Source organism: Eriocheir sinensis, chromosome 39 (genome assembly GCF_024679095.1).
Source record: "Eriocheir sinensis breed Jianghai 21 chromosome 39, ASM2467909v1, whole genome shotgun sequence".
NCBI lineage: Eukaryota > Metazoa > Arthropoda > Malacostraca > Decapoda > Varunidae > Eriocheir > Eriocheir sinensis.
In genome coordinates this window covers 11,267,060-11,287,059 of record NC_066547.1, presented here as the reverse complement: position 1 = coordinate 11,287,059, position 20,000 = coordinate 11,267,060, and the positions used below count along the sequence as shown (strand labels likewise).

Sequence of the window (20,000 nt, the reverse complement as noted above, 5' to 3'; positions counted from 1 at the left end):
TATCAGTGTATGGGTATATGTAAGAACATAAGAACATAAGAACGTAGGAGTCTGCAAGACGCCGGTAGGCCTGTACAAGGCAGCTCCTTTGAACCTAAGCTCCCGTGTATCTAACCCCACCCAATATCGCTGTCCATGAATTTATCTTATCTATTTTTGAATGTGACAATTGTATTGGCACTCACCATATGACTGCTAAGCCTATTCCACTCATCCACCACCCTGTTAGTAAACCAATTTTTGCCTATGTCCCTGTTGAATCTGAATTTATCCAGTTTAAACCCATTACTTCGTGTCTTACCCGGTTCTCTTACCCACAAAACCTTATTAATATCCCCCTTATTAAAGCCCTTCATCCATTTATAAACCTCGATCATGTCTCCACGCACCCTTCGCCTTTCTAGAGAATGCAAGTTTAACTGTTTGAGTCTTTCCTCGTATGGCAAGTTTCTCAATCCCTGAATTATCTTAGTCATCCTCCTCTGCACCGATTCTAACATTTTGATATTCATTCTATAGTAGGGTGACCAGAACTGAACCGCATAGTCAAGATGAGGTCTAACTAATGCTAAATATAGTTTCAGGAAGACTTCGGCGCTTCTGTTGCTTACGCTCCTTGAAATAAATCCCAGTGCCCTATTTGCTCGATTTCTAGCTTGAATGCATTGTGCCCTTGGACGGAGATCAGAGCTCACTAAGACCCCTAAATCTCTCTCGCACCCAGACATGCTTATGAGAGTGTCATTTAAGCAATAGTTGTGAGAGGGGTTGTTCCTACCTACACTAAGAATACTGCACTTCCCTACATTGAACTCCATCTGCCATTTATCCGCCCAGTCATACAATCTGTTTAGTTCATCCTTGAGAATACTAGCGTCCTGATCCGACTCAATTACTCTACCGATCTTGGTATCATCTGCACGTAGGTCCACATAGGTATATATTAGTGTGTGTCTGTGGAAAAGAAGAGAAATATAGATGGATAGATAGAGTGATAGATAAATAGATAGATAAATAGAGTTTGTGTTAGTGTATTATGTTTATTAGTGTGTGCCTGTGTAATGGGGAGAGAAATGTAGATAGATAGATAGATAGGTTGACTGATAGATAAAGAGATAGATGAATATAGCGGTAGGTAGATAAAAATATATTGTGTTTTGATTTTTTGACATTTGCTTATGCGTTTTTTTATTGTTTGTTTGCTTCTTTCTTTTTACTGTCTTCATTGTTTCTTTATTTCCATTTTCAAACAATATTTTTTTCTTGGTTATTATTCTTTTCCCATTTTCTCTTTTCATTTTACAGGCATTCGGCCTTTACTTATTTGGAGAAGAGAAAACATGATGATGATAATGATAATGATGTTGATGATAATGATGATGATGATGATGATGATGATGATGATGATGATGAGAGGAGGTGGAGGAGATAATGACAGTGATGAGAGGGAAGGTAAATGAGGAAGTTGTGCCGCGCAGGTATCAGAGTCAACCAGGTGTGAACGAACAGGTGCACACACACACACACACACACACACACACACACACACACACACACACACACACACATAGGCACGTGCTTTTACCTTAAACAAACAAACACACATAAATGTCTTACGGTGTGTGTGTGTGTGTGTGTGTGTGTGTGTGCGTGTGTGTGTGTGTAGGTTAAGTTTCACGCCATTTACCTCTTCCTTTCACACGAGCCACAGCCTTGAATGGTACCCACGGCGTGTCCTTAGACTCTTAGAGGGAGCAAGCGAGCGAACGAGAGCACGCATGAGAGATAGAGAGATAGATAGATAGAGAGAGGGGATGGGTGTCTCGGGGTGGTAGCGAGGATGTCTAATACTAAAAACATACAAAAAGACACTTATTAAATGCAATGAAAAAAATGTCACTCCATCCGTAAACAATAAGCATAAAAAAATACATTAACTTACAATCACCTTGGCGCTTAACTCCGTCTAGTCATTCTAGTCCTTGAGAGTCTATACTGTTGCCTACAAAAAACTTACCCCGGAATGCACATAAGACCGAGTAACTATACTTTAAATAATTCGTGCTTCAAAAGATACTCATTAGTTGTTTTTCGTACGGTTGGAAGTTTCAGTCAAAGAGTTAGACAGGTGTTCAACTTTATGGCTACCTTTAGTCAGTGGTAAAGGAAGATAACTCAACAACAGAGCCGTAAATAAGTGGTTCTCAGGTGTTACCATGTGTGTGAGGCGTGTAACAGCTTGTAGTAATAATGTATCTTTGGCGTATTCTTTTGTATTTGTGTGTATCCTCGTGTATCATTGCGCAGGAAAGTTAATATAAACAAAATTTAAGCCGTTGTTCTCACTTCCAGGTGCTAAAACTATGCTTGGGATATTCTGCATTTTCTTAATTCTGTTCCTTGATTTTTTTGTTGCTCTGTGTGATTTCTGTAACGGGGATGGAGGCTGAATGTGTTACGTGCCGCCTCTCGTGTCCCAAAATCAGAGTGAGGCCGCAGTAGCGTGTCTCAGCTTGCCAACACCTACCCTCAGAGGCGGAGAATAACTGTGGCGGATGATAATTTCCTTCCTTTAGCATCAATTAAAGGTAACCATAGGGCAGAACACCTCTACGTCGTTCAAGGTCTGATTAAAGATATGAGTGATGGGTGACTGGTAAAGGAGGAGGAGGCGGAGGAGGAAGAGGAGAAGGAGGAGGAGGAGGAGTTGGTTGTGGTGGGAGAGGAGTGATATATGAGGTGACTAAATGTGTGTCGGAACGTGTGTGTGTGTGTGTGTGTGTGTGTGTGTGTGTGTGTGTGATGGGGTCATTGTATGTCTCTCCCTCTTAACCTTTCACAAGTCAATTGTTTGAACCAAGGCGTAGCAGTGCGTGTGTGTGTGTGTGTGTGTGTGTGTGTGTGTGTGTGTGTGTGTGTGTGTGTGTGTGTGTGTGTGTGTGTGTGTGTGTCCATCGTTTTTACCTCCATCACCTTTAATTCTCCTTTCTTATCTTTCGAATTCCATGTCATCCTCCTCTTTCTTCCCATCCTCACCTACTCGTACATTTTTCCCTTCTCATATTCCTTCATCTTCTGTCTCTACACACCACTCCTTCCTTTTTTTTCCCTTCCATTAACACATACAACGATCCATACATTCCCTTAACCTCTAACACCACCTCTATCTCTCTCTCCCCCCACACAGCAAAAGGATGCGAGTGGGGCGAGGAAGAGGAGCTCCGTCGGTTCATCAGAGTGAGAGAAGACGCGCCTATCGACCATGTTCTGTTTAGCATCACCGCCTCGCAGCCACACCTTCTGCAGCTCACCCCGCAGGACCAGGAGCCGGATGGGGTATTCCGCGTGGTGGTGGAGGGTGGCCAGGGGAAGGTGGTGGTGGCTGCTCCCCTCCAGTCCCTTACCTTTGGCCCCTCACCTGTGATTAAGATGTCGCTCACCTGTGGGAATAATACGGTATGTGGTGGATGTTTATGTTTTGGGTGGATGGGAGAGTTTATTTGCTGTCTGTCATAAAAAAAAAGATGTGGTGGTAATTATATGGTTGTTGTTATTCTTATTCTTGTGGTAGTAGTAGTAGTAGTAGTAGTAGTAGTAGTAGTAGTAGTAAAATTATATAACATAGTAAGTTGTAGAAATGGTTGTAGAAGTAAGAGTAGAGGAGTAATAATATTGATGATAACAACAATACTGATGATAATAATAATATAAGCACTAACATCAACAACAACAACAATGATGATGATGATGATGGTGGTGATAACAAAACAACAATAATGATAATGCCGTGGAGGAAAGCGTAGCGCCGTGCCGGGATATTTGCCTTTCCCACACACCTATTTGCCTTGTGTCCGCCGGCTTCCTTTCCTCCTGCCTCAATTCCGGAACTGTGGCGACGCAAGACCCATACGCGAGCAAAGAGAGAAAGAGAGAAAAAAAATACCGTTCATGCACCTATTCACGATTCTCCACCATCTCTTTTCCCCCCATTGTATAAGTCTTCTTTTTCCTCGTCACTCCGATAAAGGTCAAACGGATGTCATTTCAAAGATACGCATCATTTGGGAGAGGACCGTGTGTGGCATGTGACCCCGGCGCCTCACGACACTCCTTTATCTTCGTCTCGGTTCAGGCAGAGGAGAAGGGCTGGCAACAATGCATTCCACGGCTACTCGTACGCTATTAATGACGGGAGAGAAAGTGAGTTTAACGGATTCAGAGCCACAACATTACCTCGACTTGATTTGAAAATGTGAGGCCGGCCGGGTGGAAAGTCGAGTATTTACCACATCACAGAATTAATTGATATTATTGCATGCTGTATGAACTTTCAAAGACAAAGTAGTCACGCGACTCGTACGTGAAATGAGAGGAAGAATACGTTTAAAGTTCAGCATTTTGCACATACTTTTGAAATAGATGAAGTGAAGAGAGTAGTTAAGGTGCATAATTGTTCAGAGCCACAAAATCATCTCTTCTCAATTAAGTTAAGTTCTCAGTTAAGTGTTCCGTACATAGCTTGGTTGAAAGTGTAACGGTTCCATACATAGTGAGGCTGAGCGCTTAGTGTTCCGTTGAAAAGGTTGAAAGTTTAGTGTTCCTATAGCGCGAGACAGAGCTTAATGTTCCGTACAGAGAATGGATGAAAGTCAGGCATTCCGTAGAGGAGGCTGTATAGTTCCTGCTCAGTGGCTTGTTGGGTTTGTGGCGAAGAGAAACGTGAATGGAATGCTCAACCATGACAGCGAACTGGACTCTGAAAACAGGGGCGAAGAAAATACGTTGAGATGCGGAGATTCTGCACCAGCATCCGTGTACTCAGAGGCTCATACTAACAGACAAATATTGAACAAATGCAAATACAACAAATATTTAAACTTTTCATGACTTTTAAACAGAATATCAGTTTTCCTATTTAATCTTTTTGAAGGGTTGTTTAAGGATACACAATGATTTAAAGAGACTATAAGATACCAGTCGGCCTTCTCATAGGTTATTCACATTTGCAGCTATCGGAGTTCTTTCTGGTGGAAATACTGTGAGTTGGCCGGAGATCGGAACCCACATGCACGCGTCTCTTTTGCAGTTATAATGTCGGAGAATTGTATACCTATTTGATTTTAATGTATAGTTAATAAAGGTTATTTCTTCCTATATTTACAACGCTGGATTAGTATATATTGAGCTGCATTATCCATCCATTTACTGGACCACTCATACAGGCCGTTAAGCTCCCCCCGCAAAATCTCAGCAGTTCTATTCTTGCGTCATCAATATACTTGCTGATGTCACTGTTATACCGCAATCATGATCGTTGATATTAATGGTAAACAGTAATGAACCCAAGACGACCCCTGTTGGAGACCGCTATATAGCAATGCGTTTGAGGAGTCTTATAAAAGTAAATACAAAATGAATAGGTAAGAAAACAGTGAAAATAAGCTGATAGGTAAATATGAACGTGTGTAAATAAAGGAACATAAAATAATTGATGTGTTAAAAAAATGCATATCATTGCTTTGGTAACTGATTAAGAGGCCGAGACGAAAGTGAATAAATATTACTTTTCATCCCCGTGACAAGGCCGGTTTCTTCGTTGACAGATTGAGACAGAGGAAGAGAGAGAGAAAGAGGTAAAAAAGTGAAAATGTCAGAGCTCCGAGGTGTGGACAGGTGAGGGTGAGGGTCGCCGGGCCAGCACTATGACATGACGATTTTTGGGAGTCTTTTTCCTTCTCTCTCCATCCATCTATCCATTTATTTCTCTACCTGTTCATCTATATATCTATGTCTTTCTATTTTCTTTCGCCTGGGTAACACATTTGACACCGATATTTTTTTCTCTCTATCTATTCCCTGTTCCCCTCCCCTGCTTCTTTTCTTTTACCTCCATTTTACCCCCATAGTGATCTTTCTTCCTCCTCCTTTTCATCCTTCCTCTTCCCTTTCCTTCGTTCAAACCTTTTCATCATCACTGTCTTCCTTTCCATCTCTTCTTACTTCACAAACTCCTCCATCCACTTATTAATCTCTCTGTTTATTTATCCGCCTTTCTATTCTTTCGCTTGGCTAGCACGTGTGACATTACTATTTTTGTGTTTTTTTCTCTTCTATCTACACCCATTAATCTATTCTATCTGTCTACCTTCTCATCAATCATCTGTTTCTAGTATATTTCTGCGTATCAGACAAAAACAAAAGTGTAATGCAAAGCGAAGAAAGGGTCTGCATCTTTTTTTTTTACTTCAGTCTATTCAACTTTTCATCTAACTATTCATCTGTCCATCTCTCCGTCTACCCATCTTTTTTTCTATTCATCTCTCCATATCTCCGTCTATCCATCTTTTTTTCTATTTATCTGTCCATTTCTCCGTCTGTCCATCTTTTTTTTCTATTCATCTCTCCGTCTATCCATCTTTTTTTCTATTTATCTGTCCATCTCTCCGTCTGTCCATCTTTTTTTTCTATTCATCTCTCCCTCTCTGTCTATCTTTTTTCGGCACGTCAGATAAAAGAGAAGTAAAGCAAAGCAAAGCGAGGCACACGTTTCTTTTTTAGAGTTTCATCAATTTGTCTTTATCAATTTCCTTTCCGTCTGACTGAGCGGAAGAATGACAAGAAGACCTGAGCTTGAGTGCACGCGTTTCGCACCAATAGTCATGTTTAATTTTTTCTCTCTCTCTCTCTCATGTACTTTCTCCATGTGCTTAAGAGTCAGTCACTACACAAAGTTATTATTAGAGACATGCAGGGTTATTTTATCTTACTCTCTCACAACCTTAGTTACAATAAGAGACGACACATTTTTTTTTTACTCATTCATACAGTTCGAAAAAAATAAAGGACGGCTTGCAGATTTTTTTCGCTGTCACAATCCAGAGTTACAATAAGATATACATTTTTTTTCCACTTACCTTCTCAATCTAAACTTACATAAAGGGACACGATGCATTTTTTTTCACTGTCTCACAACCCGACGTTAAGTATGATACGTTTCTTCTCTTTTTCTTACAATTCCAAGTTAAATTCAGGGACGACGTGCAATCTTTTCCTCTCAAAATTTTATCACCCGCAGTTTTTTCTTTCACTTTTTTCACAACCCGGCCACAACAAGAGACATTTAGTTCTTTTCTCACTTCCTCTCAATCCGAAGCTAAATTAAGAGATACGCAGTTTCGTTTTTTATCTTTTTTTTTATATACCACACACTTGTCTCGTAACAAACCGATTAACAACTACTTTCTTTTATACGATCAGAGTCACGCTTGGACGGTCTGTAGGCACGCGAGTAACGGGGAAGCATTCAGCCGAAGCCACACTACCCAACACTTGGAGGTCGCTTTTCACTAAATTATCCCAGTAGCTTGAATAAGGAAAGAAAATGGGAAAAAAAGGCACAAGAAGGAATGATGCAAGAAGAGAATGTACAAGAAGAAATTGAATGAGTTTCGACAATATCTATGAATACTTGTGTGATATTTCTCGGGTATTTGTTGTTAAGCAAATACTAAGGGCTCTCATAACGTTAAAAAAAAGCACAAATATCAAAGAGACACTAGCCATAAGTCATTTTAATATGCAAGAACGCACGAAACTATAATGGAAATAGAAATACCAGAGAAACACTAGTTAAAATAAAATAAATAATACTAAAATAATAAAACCTTAAAATAAACGATAAAGAAAACGCACAGAACTATAATGAAAGTAAAAAAAAAAAACACTAGTTATAATACACGTTAATACAGTAGTGAAAACATTAAAGAAACACTAATGTTAATACAGTAAATCCTTAAGAAACGCCAAAGAAAACACAATGAGCAAAGGAAACACTCGCGGCGGGGATTGGCAACGATGCGCGGGCGGGGTCGTCGTGAGAGGCGGAGCGGTAACCCAAACAGGTGTTACGCTTTCCTTACCTGTCGCTCTGAGGCGGTAATTAACGAGAGAGAGAGAGAGAGAGAGAGAGAGAGAGAGAGAGAGAGAGAAGGGCTTCTTTTCCTTCTTTCATTTTCCTTTCTTCTTTCCTTCCCCTATACTTTTCTACTTTTTCCTCCATTTCACCCCCATATTGCTCTTTCTTCCTATTCCTTTTCCTCCTTCCTTTTCCATTTCCTTCGTTCAAACCCTTTCATCATCACCGCCTTCCTTTCCATCTTCCTTTTTCATCTCTTCTTACTTCATAATATACTCTTCTTTCTCTTTTCATTTTCTCTCTTCCTTCTCTTCCTCTTTTTACCTCTCATTTCACTCATTATCTTCCCTTCTGTCTTTCTAACCTTCTTTCTCTGTTCATTCTCTCCCTTCCTTCTCTGTCTTTCTACTTTTACTTCTTTTTTCATTCTTCCCTTTCATTCTGTCTTCCTATTCTTACTTCTCTTTTCATTTTCTCGATTCCTTCTGTCACTTTTCCTTCTCTTCCTTCTTTCTTCCTACTCTTCCTCCTTTTCTCATGCTCTCCCTTCCTTCTGATTGTCTCCCATCCTCCTCTTCCTCCTTCCATCCACGCACGTGTCCAGAGGCTCCTCCACACTATAGCACGCGCTCTCTGCTACTTCCTGGGGGTGGGTGGGTCGGCGCCTGAGTGAGATGTGTATACGTGATGGTAAAGAGGAAGACGGGCGCAGCGTCGAGGGGGAGGCGGCCGCATAGCTGTCGGAGGAACTGAAATGTAAAGAAAAATAAGAGTAACGTTAGTGGTGATGGTGGCGTTGATTGTGTGCATGTTAACGGTTGTAGTGATGGTGAATGTGATGATTGTAGAGAAGGGTAAAGCTTATTAAAAAAAAAAATGAGGGATATAAAAAAGTAAATTGGTGGGAATGGAAAGCTATATGGTGATGGTAGGGGTGTACTCTATAGAATAATTGGCTAATGGTGAGAATAAAATAAATATGCTTCTTTTTTTCCCTCTCTGTTCTCCCTGGCTTCTAAATTTTTTGCGTTCCCACTCTCCTAGTTTGGTTTCCCTTGTGTCATCAGTTCTATGCTCGGTATGACGTATCCATGTTCGTTTCTTGCTCTTAATCGTAATTAGAATTTGATTAACTTTGATTTGTTCCTTAATCCATGATGCTCCCTCCCTGTGAATGTTGTAAACTGATTTTCATTCCATTACTGTGTGTATGCTTCTCAGCTTTCTCGCTCGGTCTTTTGTGAGGCGTTCCTGAACCTTTTGTTAAGACAGGATACAGTTAAATTGTAGGCTATATATATCTACCATTCTCTTCAGGGAGAGTGACAAGTTATTTATGGTATTACAGCGTTAACCGAGAGCACACAATGAGCTGCGTTCACGCTTTCATAGTTAAGCTTAACGGATAGAAAACAGAATATTGAAATTGATTGGTAGATAATATTTTTCTTCTCGAATATACATGTATTTTACTACGCCCACCGCTTCGTTTGATGCCAGAAATGTCGGTGGTGGTGCTGCTGCTAAGTAGGTTCTGGTAGATAGTGACAGACTATTACCCAAATTATCAGCGTTAATCTGAGGCATATATATATAGCTACATTCTTATACACGTGCTACTGTTCCCCCTCCAGGTGTCCGTGCCCGTGACCGTGTACGTGGACGATGTCAACGACCACGCCCCCGTCTTCCTGGCCCAGAATATCACAGTCACTGTTGACGAGCTCACGCCAGTGGGTACGTTTTCTGTGTTGGTTTTACCATTCGCTCTATATTAGAATCTAATTTGTTTCTTATATATGACCCCATAGTGGTGTATGTGTAGTGTAGTATATGATTACTGGCATAGGGAAACATTTATCAGCTTTACATATGCCTACATTTTCTTTTCGTCTGATAACATGAGAGAAAAGGCTTATTGAAGGGATAACCAAACAAAACTTATTATGTCCTGACTCGTTTATATCACTTCATACAGAGTTCACGAAACGTTTCAGGTTATTACATCATGATTAAGTAAAGTGCTTAGGTTAACATTACGATTTCCTTAATAATTAAAACATCTATAGTGCAATCATAACGCTATATAATCCATTCTAATACTTTACCACACACTCTTCACGGCTGACGAAAATTGCTTCACTTCAAATTCAAGGCCTAATAACTAAACCCTTTCTGAAATTCTGACACTAATGCAGTCTCTCTAACACCAAGGCATTCAAACACCTTTTCACACACTTCCTTCAGGGCTGACGGTCCTGCCGAGTATAGCGACGAGCGACGCGGACCGGCCCAACACCGCCAACTCGGAGGTGGAGCTGGAGATAGTCAGCGGCAACGAGGACGGCTTCTTCTCCCTGGCGGACCGGAAGCGCGGCGCCGTCACCCTCGCCAGGAACCTCGACTTCGATGCCGGACCTAGGAGCTTTCGTTTGACGGTGGTGGCCAAGGTGTGTGTGTGTGTGTGTGTGTGTGTGTGTGTGTGTGTGTGTGTGTGTGTGTGTGTGTGTTAGTTGTTTGATAAGAGGATAGATAGAGTTGGTGATAGAGACATATGTAGACAGAAAGAGGATAAATAGATTAATAGAATGAGTAGGAGATAAGTAGATTAGTTAACAGAGATATGCAGATTAGTAAAGAGATAGATAGTTTGGTAGAATGGGTTAAAGGGGTGAGAGATAGATAGATCAATAGTCAGAGAGAGAGAGAGAGAGTATAAAATATGGCTCAAAAAAACAACAACATACAACAAAGACACATAGGCTACCCCTCAATTTTCCACTTGCATAAACCCTTCCATCGTTTTTCGTCCCCCGTTTTGCCTCCCTCCCTCCCTCTCATTTCTTCCTTCTTTTCTTCACCTACTCTTTTCGTACCCTCCAACCTTTCCACTCAGGTCTAGCCTAACTCATTCCCCCCCCCTCCTCTATCAAGCTATTTCTTTTAATCAAGGTTATAGCAAGGAGAGCAAACGGGTTAGTGGAGAAGGTACAATTGTGGGAGAAGGAAAGACAGTAGGAGAGAACAGTTGTATGGTGAGGGTTCATTCCGTCTATTATATTTTCTCATTCTCTCACCACCCGTCTCCTCTTCCCCTCCCTCAGGACATGGGCACCCCGGCACTCAGCTCCACCAGCACCGTCAGCGTCGTGGTGCTTGATGCTGACGACCTACCGCCTCGCTTCACCCACGCCCGCTACTTCGCAAGGATTCACGAGCACCCCGGAGCCGACCCTGTGAGTGCTGAGGGTGGCACACACACACACACACACACACACACACACACACACACACACACTGGTGACATGAATGCACAAACTTAATCATTGTTTCAACTGTTTAAACGTGTTGTTATTTATGGTATTTTGATCACAGTATTACAATTGTTCGCTGTTATTCACCTTCTCCGCTTTTCTCTTCTTCATTGTCAGTGTATATTATTGAAAGTGTTGGAAGATATTATTTTCCCTCACCAGTCTTTCGTCTTGCTCTTTCCTTTTCCCCATTCCTCTCCTTCGCCTTTCCCTCACCTTCCTCTTTCACCCTTATCCTCACCTCTCCCCACATCACTCCTCTTTGCACACCTTCCTTTCCTGCCCTTCCTTTCCCTTTCCTTCCCAAACCTTTTTTGCTAACCTCAATCATCCTCTTTCCAATACATCATCATCCTACCCTTCCTTACCCTTACCCACACCCTTTTCAGCCCTTTTCTTTTCCTTTACTTCCCCTTTCAACTGCATCACCATCCTTCCCTTCCCTGCACTTCCCTTTCCTTCCTTAGCCATCTTTCTTATTCCTCACCATCCTCCTTCCAATATATTGTCACTCTTCCCTTATCTGCCCTGCTCTTCCCTTCCCTTCCCAAACTCTCTTCCCTATTCCCCACTTCCTCTTTCTACTGCATCTCCATCCTTCCCTTCCCTTCCCTGCCCTTCCCTTTCCTTCCAAAACCTTTCCTATCCCTCACATCCTCCTTTCAAAACCTCAACCTTCCCTTCCCCGCCCTTACACACGACCCACCCTTCCCTTCCCTAACCATCCATTCTCTCCACCAGGGTGTAAAGGTCCTGCAGGAGGTGGAGGTACAGCCGTCACCTCTTCGTGCCGTGGATGGGGACGCTGGACAGAACACCTCCGTCAGGTACTCGCTGGTGGACACCCCGGCGGCGCGGCTCTTCTCCCTCGACCCGATGTCTGGGCGCTTGTTCCTGACGTCTCATCTGGACCGGGAGAACCTGGCGGACCCCTCCCTCACGCTGCATGTCAGGGCGGAACAGGTCAGGCACGGGAGAGAGAGGATAAGATAGGATAGGTTAGGTTGGGTTTGCAAGGGGTATCGTGTGTGTGTGTGTGTGTGTGTGTGTGTGTGTGTGTGTCAGGAGATTGAAAATAGCATTTGTAACAGTGTCTATTTCTTTTCCATCAGATTTTCTCTTTTTCTTGGACTTGCTCTCTCTTTCTTCCTGTTCTTCTCGTTCTTGTTTTGTTGTTTTTGTTATTCTTGTTCTCCTTTCCTCCTGATTTTCTTTCTTTATTTCCTTTTTTTACTTTCTCATTATATCTCTTTTTCTTTCTCTCCTTTCCTTTCTTCATTTTTCCTATTATCTATTCATCTATCTATGTCTATCTGTCTGTCTACCTATATATCTATCCGTCTATCTGTCAATCTATCACTATCTAGCTATATAGTATCTTTCTCTCTGCCCTTCTTTTTGTACTAAATCTCTTAAAAAAAACGTAACAATCTATACATAGACGAATTTTCATCATCACTTCTTTCCGTCCACCTGAGTTGTCGTCGTTTCCGTAGGTGGACGACGCGAGGAAGGTGGGGTCGAGCGTGGTGGTCGTGGAGGTGGAGGACGTGAACGACAACCTGCCCCGCTTCACCCAGGACGTGTACTCCATCTCCATCATGGAAAACCTGCCCGCCTCCTTCAGCGTCATCCAGGTGTCCGCCCAAGACCCTGACCAGGTGAGATGAGGTGTCTAAGGTGTCCATTTGTTTGACTCCTCTCTTTTCTTTTTATTTGTTTTTTTGCTTCTCTCCACTTCTTTTCTTGTTTTAATCCATCTGCTCTTAATTTTCTTTTTCTTTGCTTTTTTTTGAGTTTTTTTTTATCTAATTTCCTTTTCTTTGTGCTTTTTCATTTATTTTTCTCTTCTTTTCCTTTGTTATTCCTCTCTTCTGATGATGAATTCTGATAAAAAAATGAGTCTCCTAACTTACTCTTCCTTCCTGGTACTACAAAAATCATCAATTACCTATTTTATTCATTAGTTACTATTTTAATTTATTTTACCGACTTTTCGTCAATTTGCTCCTCTATGGCGTAAAAGGAACATTAAGTTGCTGCCATTTAGTTCTTGCAGTTATTCCATCTTCATCCTCTTGTGTTCTTTTTCTTTACCTTTCCAGTTTCTTTCTCGTGGTTTGAATGGGCGTTAAGTTTGATGCTGACGATGATTCTTTCTTATCCTCCTCCATTCCCTTTTCCAACGCTAACTTTTCCCTTTTTTTTGCTCAGGCTGCAAATGGAGCGTTTAATTACCACTTAGTCGGGGGCGGCGGATCCTTGTCCATCAACCCGCGCACTGGCTGGCTGACGGTGGCGAACCAGAGCCTGTTGGACCGGGAGGCGTCACCCGTCATATACCTGAGGGTGTGCGCGGACCAGCTGGCGCCCATGGCCACCCGTGATGCCCGCGCCTACACGCCCCCGCCCACAGAGGAACCCACAACGCCGATGAAAGAACTTGACATATTGAAGGAAGAAGTTACAGCAGAGACGACGACACCCGAAATAAAGACAAGAAAACCCGAAATACGGACTAGAAGACCTGAGATCCCAACGACGACATCTGAAATGCCAACGGAACGAATCAGGATACTAATAAAAGAGGCCGAGAATCCAGAGTTTGATATACCGACGGAAGAACAAGTGACTGCGACGGAAGCACCGGAGGCAACCACACTTACGGAGTTTCTTAGAGTGCCAGAGGAGACTACCACAGCCACTGCTTTTACGGACGTCATACGGCTGGTTGAGACGACCGAGACGACCGAGACGACCACGACTTCTTTGCCCGAGACTACAGTGGCGGAGGAACTAAACGATAAGGAGCCCACGCTTGTCACGGCGCCGCTTTTGAGGGAAGTTGTGAAGCCCAGGGATAGAGGAAGGACCAGCACTTCGCCTGTAGCGCCATCTAGGAGAATGGCGCGAAGACAGAGGATTCCGCTGCAGAGCTTCCGAAGACGTGTTACGAGGAGCACTGCGCGTCGTTCTCGTGGCGGCTATGTCTCCCTGACCAAGAGAGAGACTACTGGAGGATTTCGGGAAGATGGAAGACCTCGAAAAAGAAGAAGAGAGGACAATGTGCGTGTGCTTCTCAGAGTGCAAAGAATCGATCCCACTGCAGCCAATCCTTTGAGGGAACTTACCGAGGGTGTCGCCGCTGAACCTAAAGAGAACGAAGCCTCACTACAAGGGATTGAAGATTCACCGCCAAGATCTGAAGCTTTACGAGGGTTATCACGACACACACCACCCACAGGCGCTTTCCAGTGGGGGGAGACGCGGCGCCGGGGACACAGATCCACGAACGACACGCAGGAGGAGGACGCCGAGTCGTTGGTGCCGCAGTCGTGGTCGTGCGCCAAGGTCGAACTGAACCTGCTGGACGCCAACGACAACAACCCCGTGTTCCTGCCAGCCAACCAGTACGCCTTCACCATCACCGAGAACGCCAAGAAGGGGGATGTCATAGGCTCGGTAAGTGTGTCCAGAGACCACATTTTCCGTTACTTTTAATCAATCACAAATATCATGCTTCAAGTAGCGTTAGGTATAGTTGACGTTGTACTATTAACGAACATAACGTAATCAGTATCATGTTCATCATAATCTATAAGAACCTAATTTTTCATATCATTTTTCTCTCGTGTGTTCTTTTGTTATTGTTACTCTCAAGTCGTCTGCAACATTATAGTTGAAAAGATAACTTAGACAATGACACAAACATTTTTAAAGAGTTATAGTTACCTTTTTGGCTTTTTCTATCTCTGTTTACGTAAGGGCAGCAATTTCTAGTTACTTTTCCAGCCTTATGTCTACAGGGGGATTGAAATCTTTTGTCTCAGTGAAAAAAAAAGAAGGGTACAAAGAAGACCCTGCGGGAAAGTGGAGTGCGTCTTTATAACATTAACCTTTGTCGTACCCAACACCCCTTCACGTTCAGCTGACTCAAGCTCGTTTGTCTTTAACATAAATAACCGCAATATATCTTATTTCTAAAGTTACACCAGTCTAATGATCTTCCTCCTCTATAGGCTACCGCAGTGAAATGATGATCCACCCTTCATGTAGGTTACCGCAGTCTAACGTTCTTTCACTCTCTATATACAGACATCCTTAGAGTAAAGAGATGGGATAGAATATAGATAAACTGTGAAAAAGGGAGGATGAATTAGAGGCGAAACGATTAGCGTAGATTTGTAAGGGAGATAATCATGCTAGTAAAGGAACATGAACATTTAGAGACAGCGATAAAATGGAGGGAAGACAGAAAGGGATAGATAACTAGAAATGCTGAAGCCAAGAAGAATCGAGGATGAGTGAACATGAAGAGATGGATGAAGAAAATGGTAACCTAACCCTTTGTCTCTTCTCTCTTATTGTAGGTCACAGCAGAGGATGCCGACGAGGGGAAGAACGGGCTGGTGAGGTACAGGATACAGAGTCAGGTCACCACCACCAACAACCCAAGTAGTGATACCAACGCCGTGGGGAGCGTGGCCGTGGGCGAGGCTGACGGCGCCCTCACCCTGCTGCAGAGCGTTCCCCCAGGGCAGCTGACGGTGTTGGTGGAGGCCTCGGACAGCCCCCTCAACCCCTCCGAGACAAGGACATCGCTGGCGGTGGTGACGATCAGGTAGAGACTCGTGTTGTTGTGGTGGGATTAAGTTAAGTTGATAATAATAATAATAATAATAATAATAATAATAATAATAATAATAATAATAATAATAATAATAATAATAATAATAATAACAATAATGATAGCAATATTAATAATAGTAATGGTTTTAAGCTGAGAAATTTCACAAAGATCATATACCAAATCGCGTATTTCTTATCTTGCCATTTCCAAGTGCTCATGAAGAGACTAATAAAAAAATCATATATAAAAATCGTATAAGTCTCATCTCATTATTTCCGTGTATTCGTGAAGTCGAGGAGCTGAGAAATTTCCTGCACCTTATTTTGCGTCGTCTTGAGGGGCCCGTGTGGTGCGTGGGACAGGTAGCGCGGCGTGTTTCCTTGTCTCTTGCTTAATGGGTCGTCCCGCGCGTGTCAGTGGCAGCCATGTCGTTCAGAAGGGCCGCAGCGTCCTCGGAAGGGAAGTTTTTCAAATGGGTATTCAGTTATGCACGGTTTAACCTTCCTGGAATATCACAGAGAGAATTTCCCCGTCTTTCCTATGTGTGTATTGCCAGATAAAGAAATAGATATACAAGGGTAACGTTATTCTGGCAAGGTGATTATTTACGGTGAATTAGTTTTTTTAAGATTTAAGGATCCGTGTAATTCATTGCCTATTGAAGCCCTTCGTTGTAAGCATTTAATCCTCACTTGTTTTCTGTACATGAATGTCTCTTTGCTGTTTTTTCCTGTCTGTTTGTCTCTGTGTATCTCTGTGTGTGTCGGTGTGTCTGTCTGTCTTTTTCTGTCTGTCTGTGTCTGTCTATCCATGTCTCTCTGCCTGCCTGTCTTTTTGTCATGTCTGTGTTAGTCAGCCTGTCTGTCTGTGTGTGTGTGTGTGTGTGTGTGTGTGTGTGTGTGTGTGTGTGTGTGAGTGTGAGTGTGTGTGTGAGTGTGTGTGTGTGTGTGTGTGTGTGTGTGTGTGTGTGTGTGTGTGTGTGTGAGTGTGTGTGTGTGTGTGTGTGTGTGTGTGTGTGTGTGTGTGTGTGTGTGTGTGTGTGTGTGTCTCTCTCTCTCTCTCTCTCTCTCTCTCTCTCTCTCTCTCTCTCTCTCTCTCCCCCTCCTCCCCCCGCCGCCGTCTTTTTTTAATGATCAAAGGTATAGTAGGAAGCGGAAGTGGATTAGTGGTGAAGGTACAGGTGGGGAATAGGAAAGACAGTAGGAGTGTACAGTTGTATGTTGTAGGTTCGTTAGTTGTTCTGGTGTAGTTATTGTTTATCGAGCACCTTATTTGCATACTCCCGTTGTCCCCTTTGCTCCCCCGCAGCGTCAAGGCCACACACTCCTGGCAGCCGCGCTTCGAGGGGGCGCCCTTCGAGCTCTGGGTGGGGGGCGACGCTCCCGTGGGCACCAGCGTCGGCCAGGTGCGCGTGGTGGACCTGCCGGGGCCTGACCTGCTCTTCGATATGTTCCACGGCTACCAGGAAGGAGGTGAGGAGAGTTTTTCGTTAGTTTGTTTTCTGGTTCTTCTTCAGCCATTTTCTTCCTTCTTTTGGTGTAGTTTATATATATATTTTTTTTGTTGTAGTATTTTTTTCCTTTCGTTTTGTTGTTTCGTTTTTTTTTGTCTGGTATAATTTTTCTTTTATTTTTTTCTTTTCGTTTTGTTGTTCTTTTTTTTGTCTGGTATCATTTTTTTTCATTTTCTTCCTTTCGTTTTGTTGTTCTTTGTTTTTTTTTGTCTGGTATCATTTTTTTTGCATTTTCTTCCTTCCGTTTTGTTGTTCTTTCGTTGTTTTTTTGTCTGGTATAATTTTTTTTGCATTTTTTTCCTTTCGTTTTGTTGTTCTTTCGTTTTTTTTGTCTGGTATCAATTTTTTTTTTGCATTTTCTTCCTTTCGTTTTGTTGTTCTTTCGTTTTTTTTTTTTTGTCTGGTATCATTTTTTTTTGCATTTTCTTCCTTTCGTTTTGTTGTTCTTTCGTTTTTTTGTCTGGCATCACTTTTTGTTCTTTTTGCATTTTTCCCTCTCGTTGTTTTCATTTCGTTTCCTTTCGTTTTTCGTTTCCTGGTTCTTCTATATTTTTTTCCTTGCTTTGGTCTTTGTTTTTATTTTCCGTAGTATTTTTTCATTCATATATTTATCCTTTCGTTTGTTTTTGATTTGTTTTTTTTTGTTCTGCAGTATTTTTTTTTTCATATGTTTTTAGTTTTGTTTTTCTCAATAATTATCTTCCTTCATTTGGTTGTTCTGGTATCTTTTTTTTTCTCATAGTATTTTCCTTTTATTTTTTGTGTTTACTGGTTCTTCATAAATTCTCCTCCTTCCTTTGGTCTAGTCTTTAATTTTTGTTCCTCTATTTATCTCTTTCATTTTCCTTTTGTTTCCTGGTCCCTAAGTCTTGGTCTGCCATCCATCTTTTTTTTTTTTTCTCGTCGTATCTTTCCCTTTTCGTTTTCATTGCCATTTACTTTTTTTTAGGGTTCATTTTTATCCGTTCCTTGTCTTTTCCCATTACTTTTTCTCTTGAGTCTCAAATCATGTTATCCTGATATCACTATTTAAGCAAGTTTCCCTCTTTGCTTCCTCATCATGCACGTTCTTTCTCAACCTCCTCTCCAACCAGATTATCCAGGCTCAGGAGAGGTTTAATTTATCATGCAAATATTCTGTATCACTCATTCTCTTTTACGGGAATGGCAAATACAGTTTTACATCATCTGACAAGGATGCAAAGGACTTTTGTTTAACATGCCTGCAGCGGAAGAGCCTCGGCAGCTCAGTCAGGCACCACCTCGCGGCTTTTAGATTATTGCATGCTGAAATGTTCATGACGAGTGTTCTGCTATATCAATTAATCAAGGGGAGCTTATGACCGCATCCAGGCGCCGGTTGAGCTTGACTGGAATGATGATGTAGAAAGATGAAACTACCCTCGCCTTCTCCCCTTAAAATGCTGTTCTTATTCTTTTCACTGCGGGTTCCTCTCTTCTCCCTTCAATGGTCTTGGTCTCAAAAAGCTTGTCAAAGGTCCTTCGTTCTTCAGAAAACTCTTCCCTCATAAAACTCTTGTTTCTCTGCCCCCCTTCTCTCTCTCTCTCTCTCTCTCTCTCTCTCTCTCTCTCTCTCTCTGTCTCTCTCACTCTCTCTCTCTCCTCTCTCCTCTCTCTCTCTCCTATCTCGCTCTCGCTCTCTCTCTCGCTCTCTCTCGCGCTCTATCTCTCTCTCTCTCTCTCTCTCTCTCTCTCTCTCTCTCTCTCTCTCTCTCTCTCTCTCTTTTTTTTCTTTCTTTCGTTCGTTCGGTCTCTCTACCACTTTCGTTCTCTGCCATTTTCTTTCTTTCTTTCTTTCTATCTTTTTCTTTCTTTCTTTCTTTCTTTCTTTCTATCTTTTTTCTTTCTTTCTTTCTCTTTCCCATCCTACAAACCACACACTCTTCTTCCTTCCCTTCCCTCACACACCAATCTCTTCCCCATTTCTTCAGTGCCCTTTGCCATCGAGGAGGAATCGGGCATCGTGAGCGTGGTTACTCCGCTGAGAAACTACTCGAGGTCTTTGTACGAGTTCGAGGCGGTGGTGACGGACGGGCGGGACTCCCTCGCCACCAACCTTACCATCCACGTGGCTCCGACCCGCCGCCCAGCCAACAGGAGGGACACTATCTTGTACTTCTCCATACAGGTGGGTTAGGTTGGTTTGGGTCTCGTGTGTAAAGACTAAGGAGCCATCTATTCTTTTAACGTTTCCTTTTACTTGGTACTTTTGTTAAATACTGATTAGGATACAGTTCTGATCCATGAGTGATTGATTTATAATGGGATTTCTTCGTATGAATTTTTATGTACAAAAGAAGTATATCTATCTATTTATCTTTTTATGTATCTGCCTAGTGTCTATCTATTTTTTAATCTATAAATATATATGTGTGTTTCTTGAAAGATTGTGGAAGTATGTTTTTTGTCTTTTATTGTGATTCAGTTGTCTGTCCATTTGTTTCCTCTTTTCTCTTCTATATTTTCCTTTCTTTCTATCTTCTTTTCCTTTCTTATTCTTTCTATCTGTCCATGATTAGGCCCGTTCTTTCTTACTTCAGTTCTCTTTCTTTCTTTCTGTAATTTTCTCTGCGTTTCTTTCCTTCCTTATCTACTCAGGCAGATACA

General features: G+C 42.2%; 1 protein-coding gene across 1 annotated transcript in view; it reads left to right on the top strand.

Moving 5' to 3' along the window:
• Nucleotides 1-20,000, top strand: part of LOC127009123 (cadherin-89D-like) — a 61,608-nt gene that overhangs the window by 23,918 nt on the left and 17,690 nt on the right. Inside the window, exons 4-13 of the mRNA XM_050881910.1 lie at nt 3,188-3,456; nt 9,550-9,652; nt 10,163-10,365; nt 11,020-11,151; nt 11,971-12,192; nt 12,726-12,890; nt 13,444-14,691; nt 15,600-15,850; nt 17,168-17,331; nt 19,325-19,521. Of these exons, the coding sequence (XP_050737867.1) occupies nt 3,188-3,456; nt 9,550-9,652; nt 10,163-10,365; nt 11,020-11,151; nt 11,971-12,192; nt 12,726-12,890; nt 13,444-14,691; nt 15,600-15,850; nt 17,168-17,331; nt 19,325-19,521 (2,954 nt within the window). The remainder of the gene's footprint in view (nt 1-3,187; nt 3,457-9,549; nt 9,653-10,162; nt 10,366-11,019; nt 11,152-11,970; nt 12,193-12,725; nt 12,891-13,443; nt 14,692-15,599; nt 15,851-17,167; nt 17,332-19,324; nt 19,522-20,000) is intronic.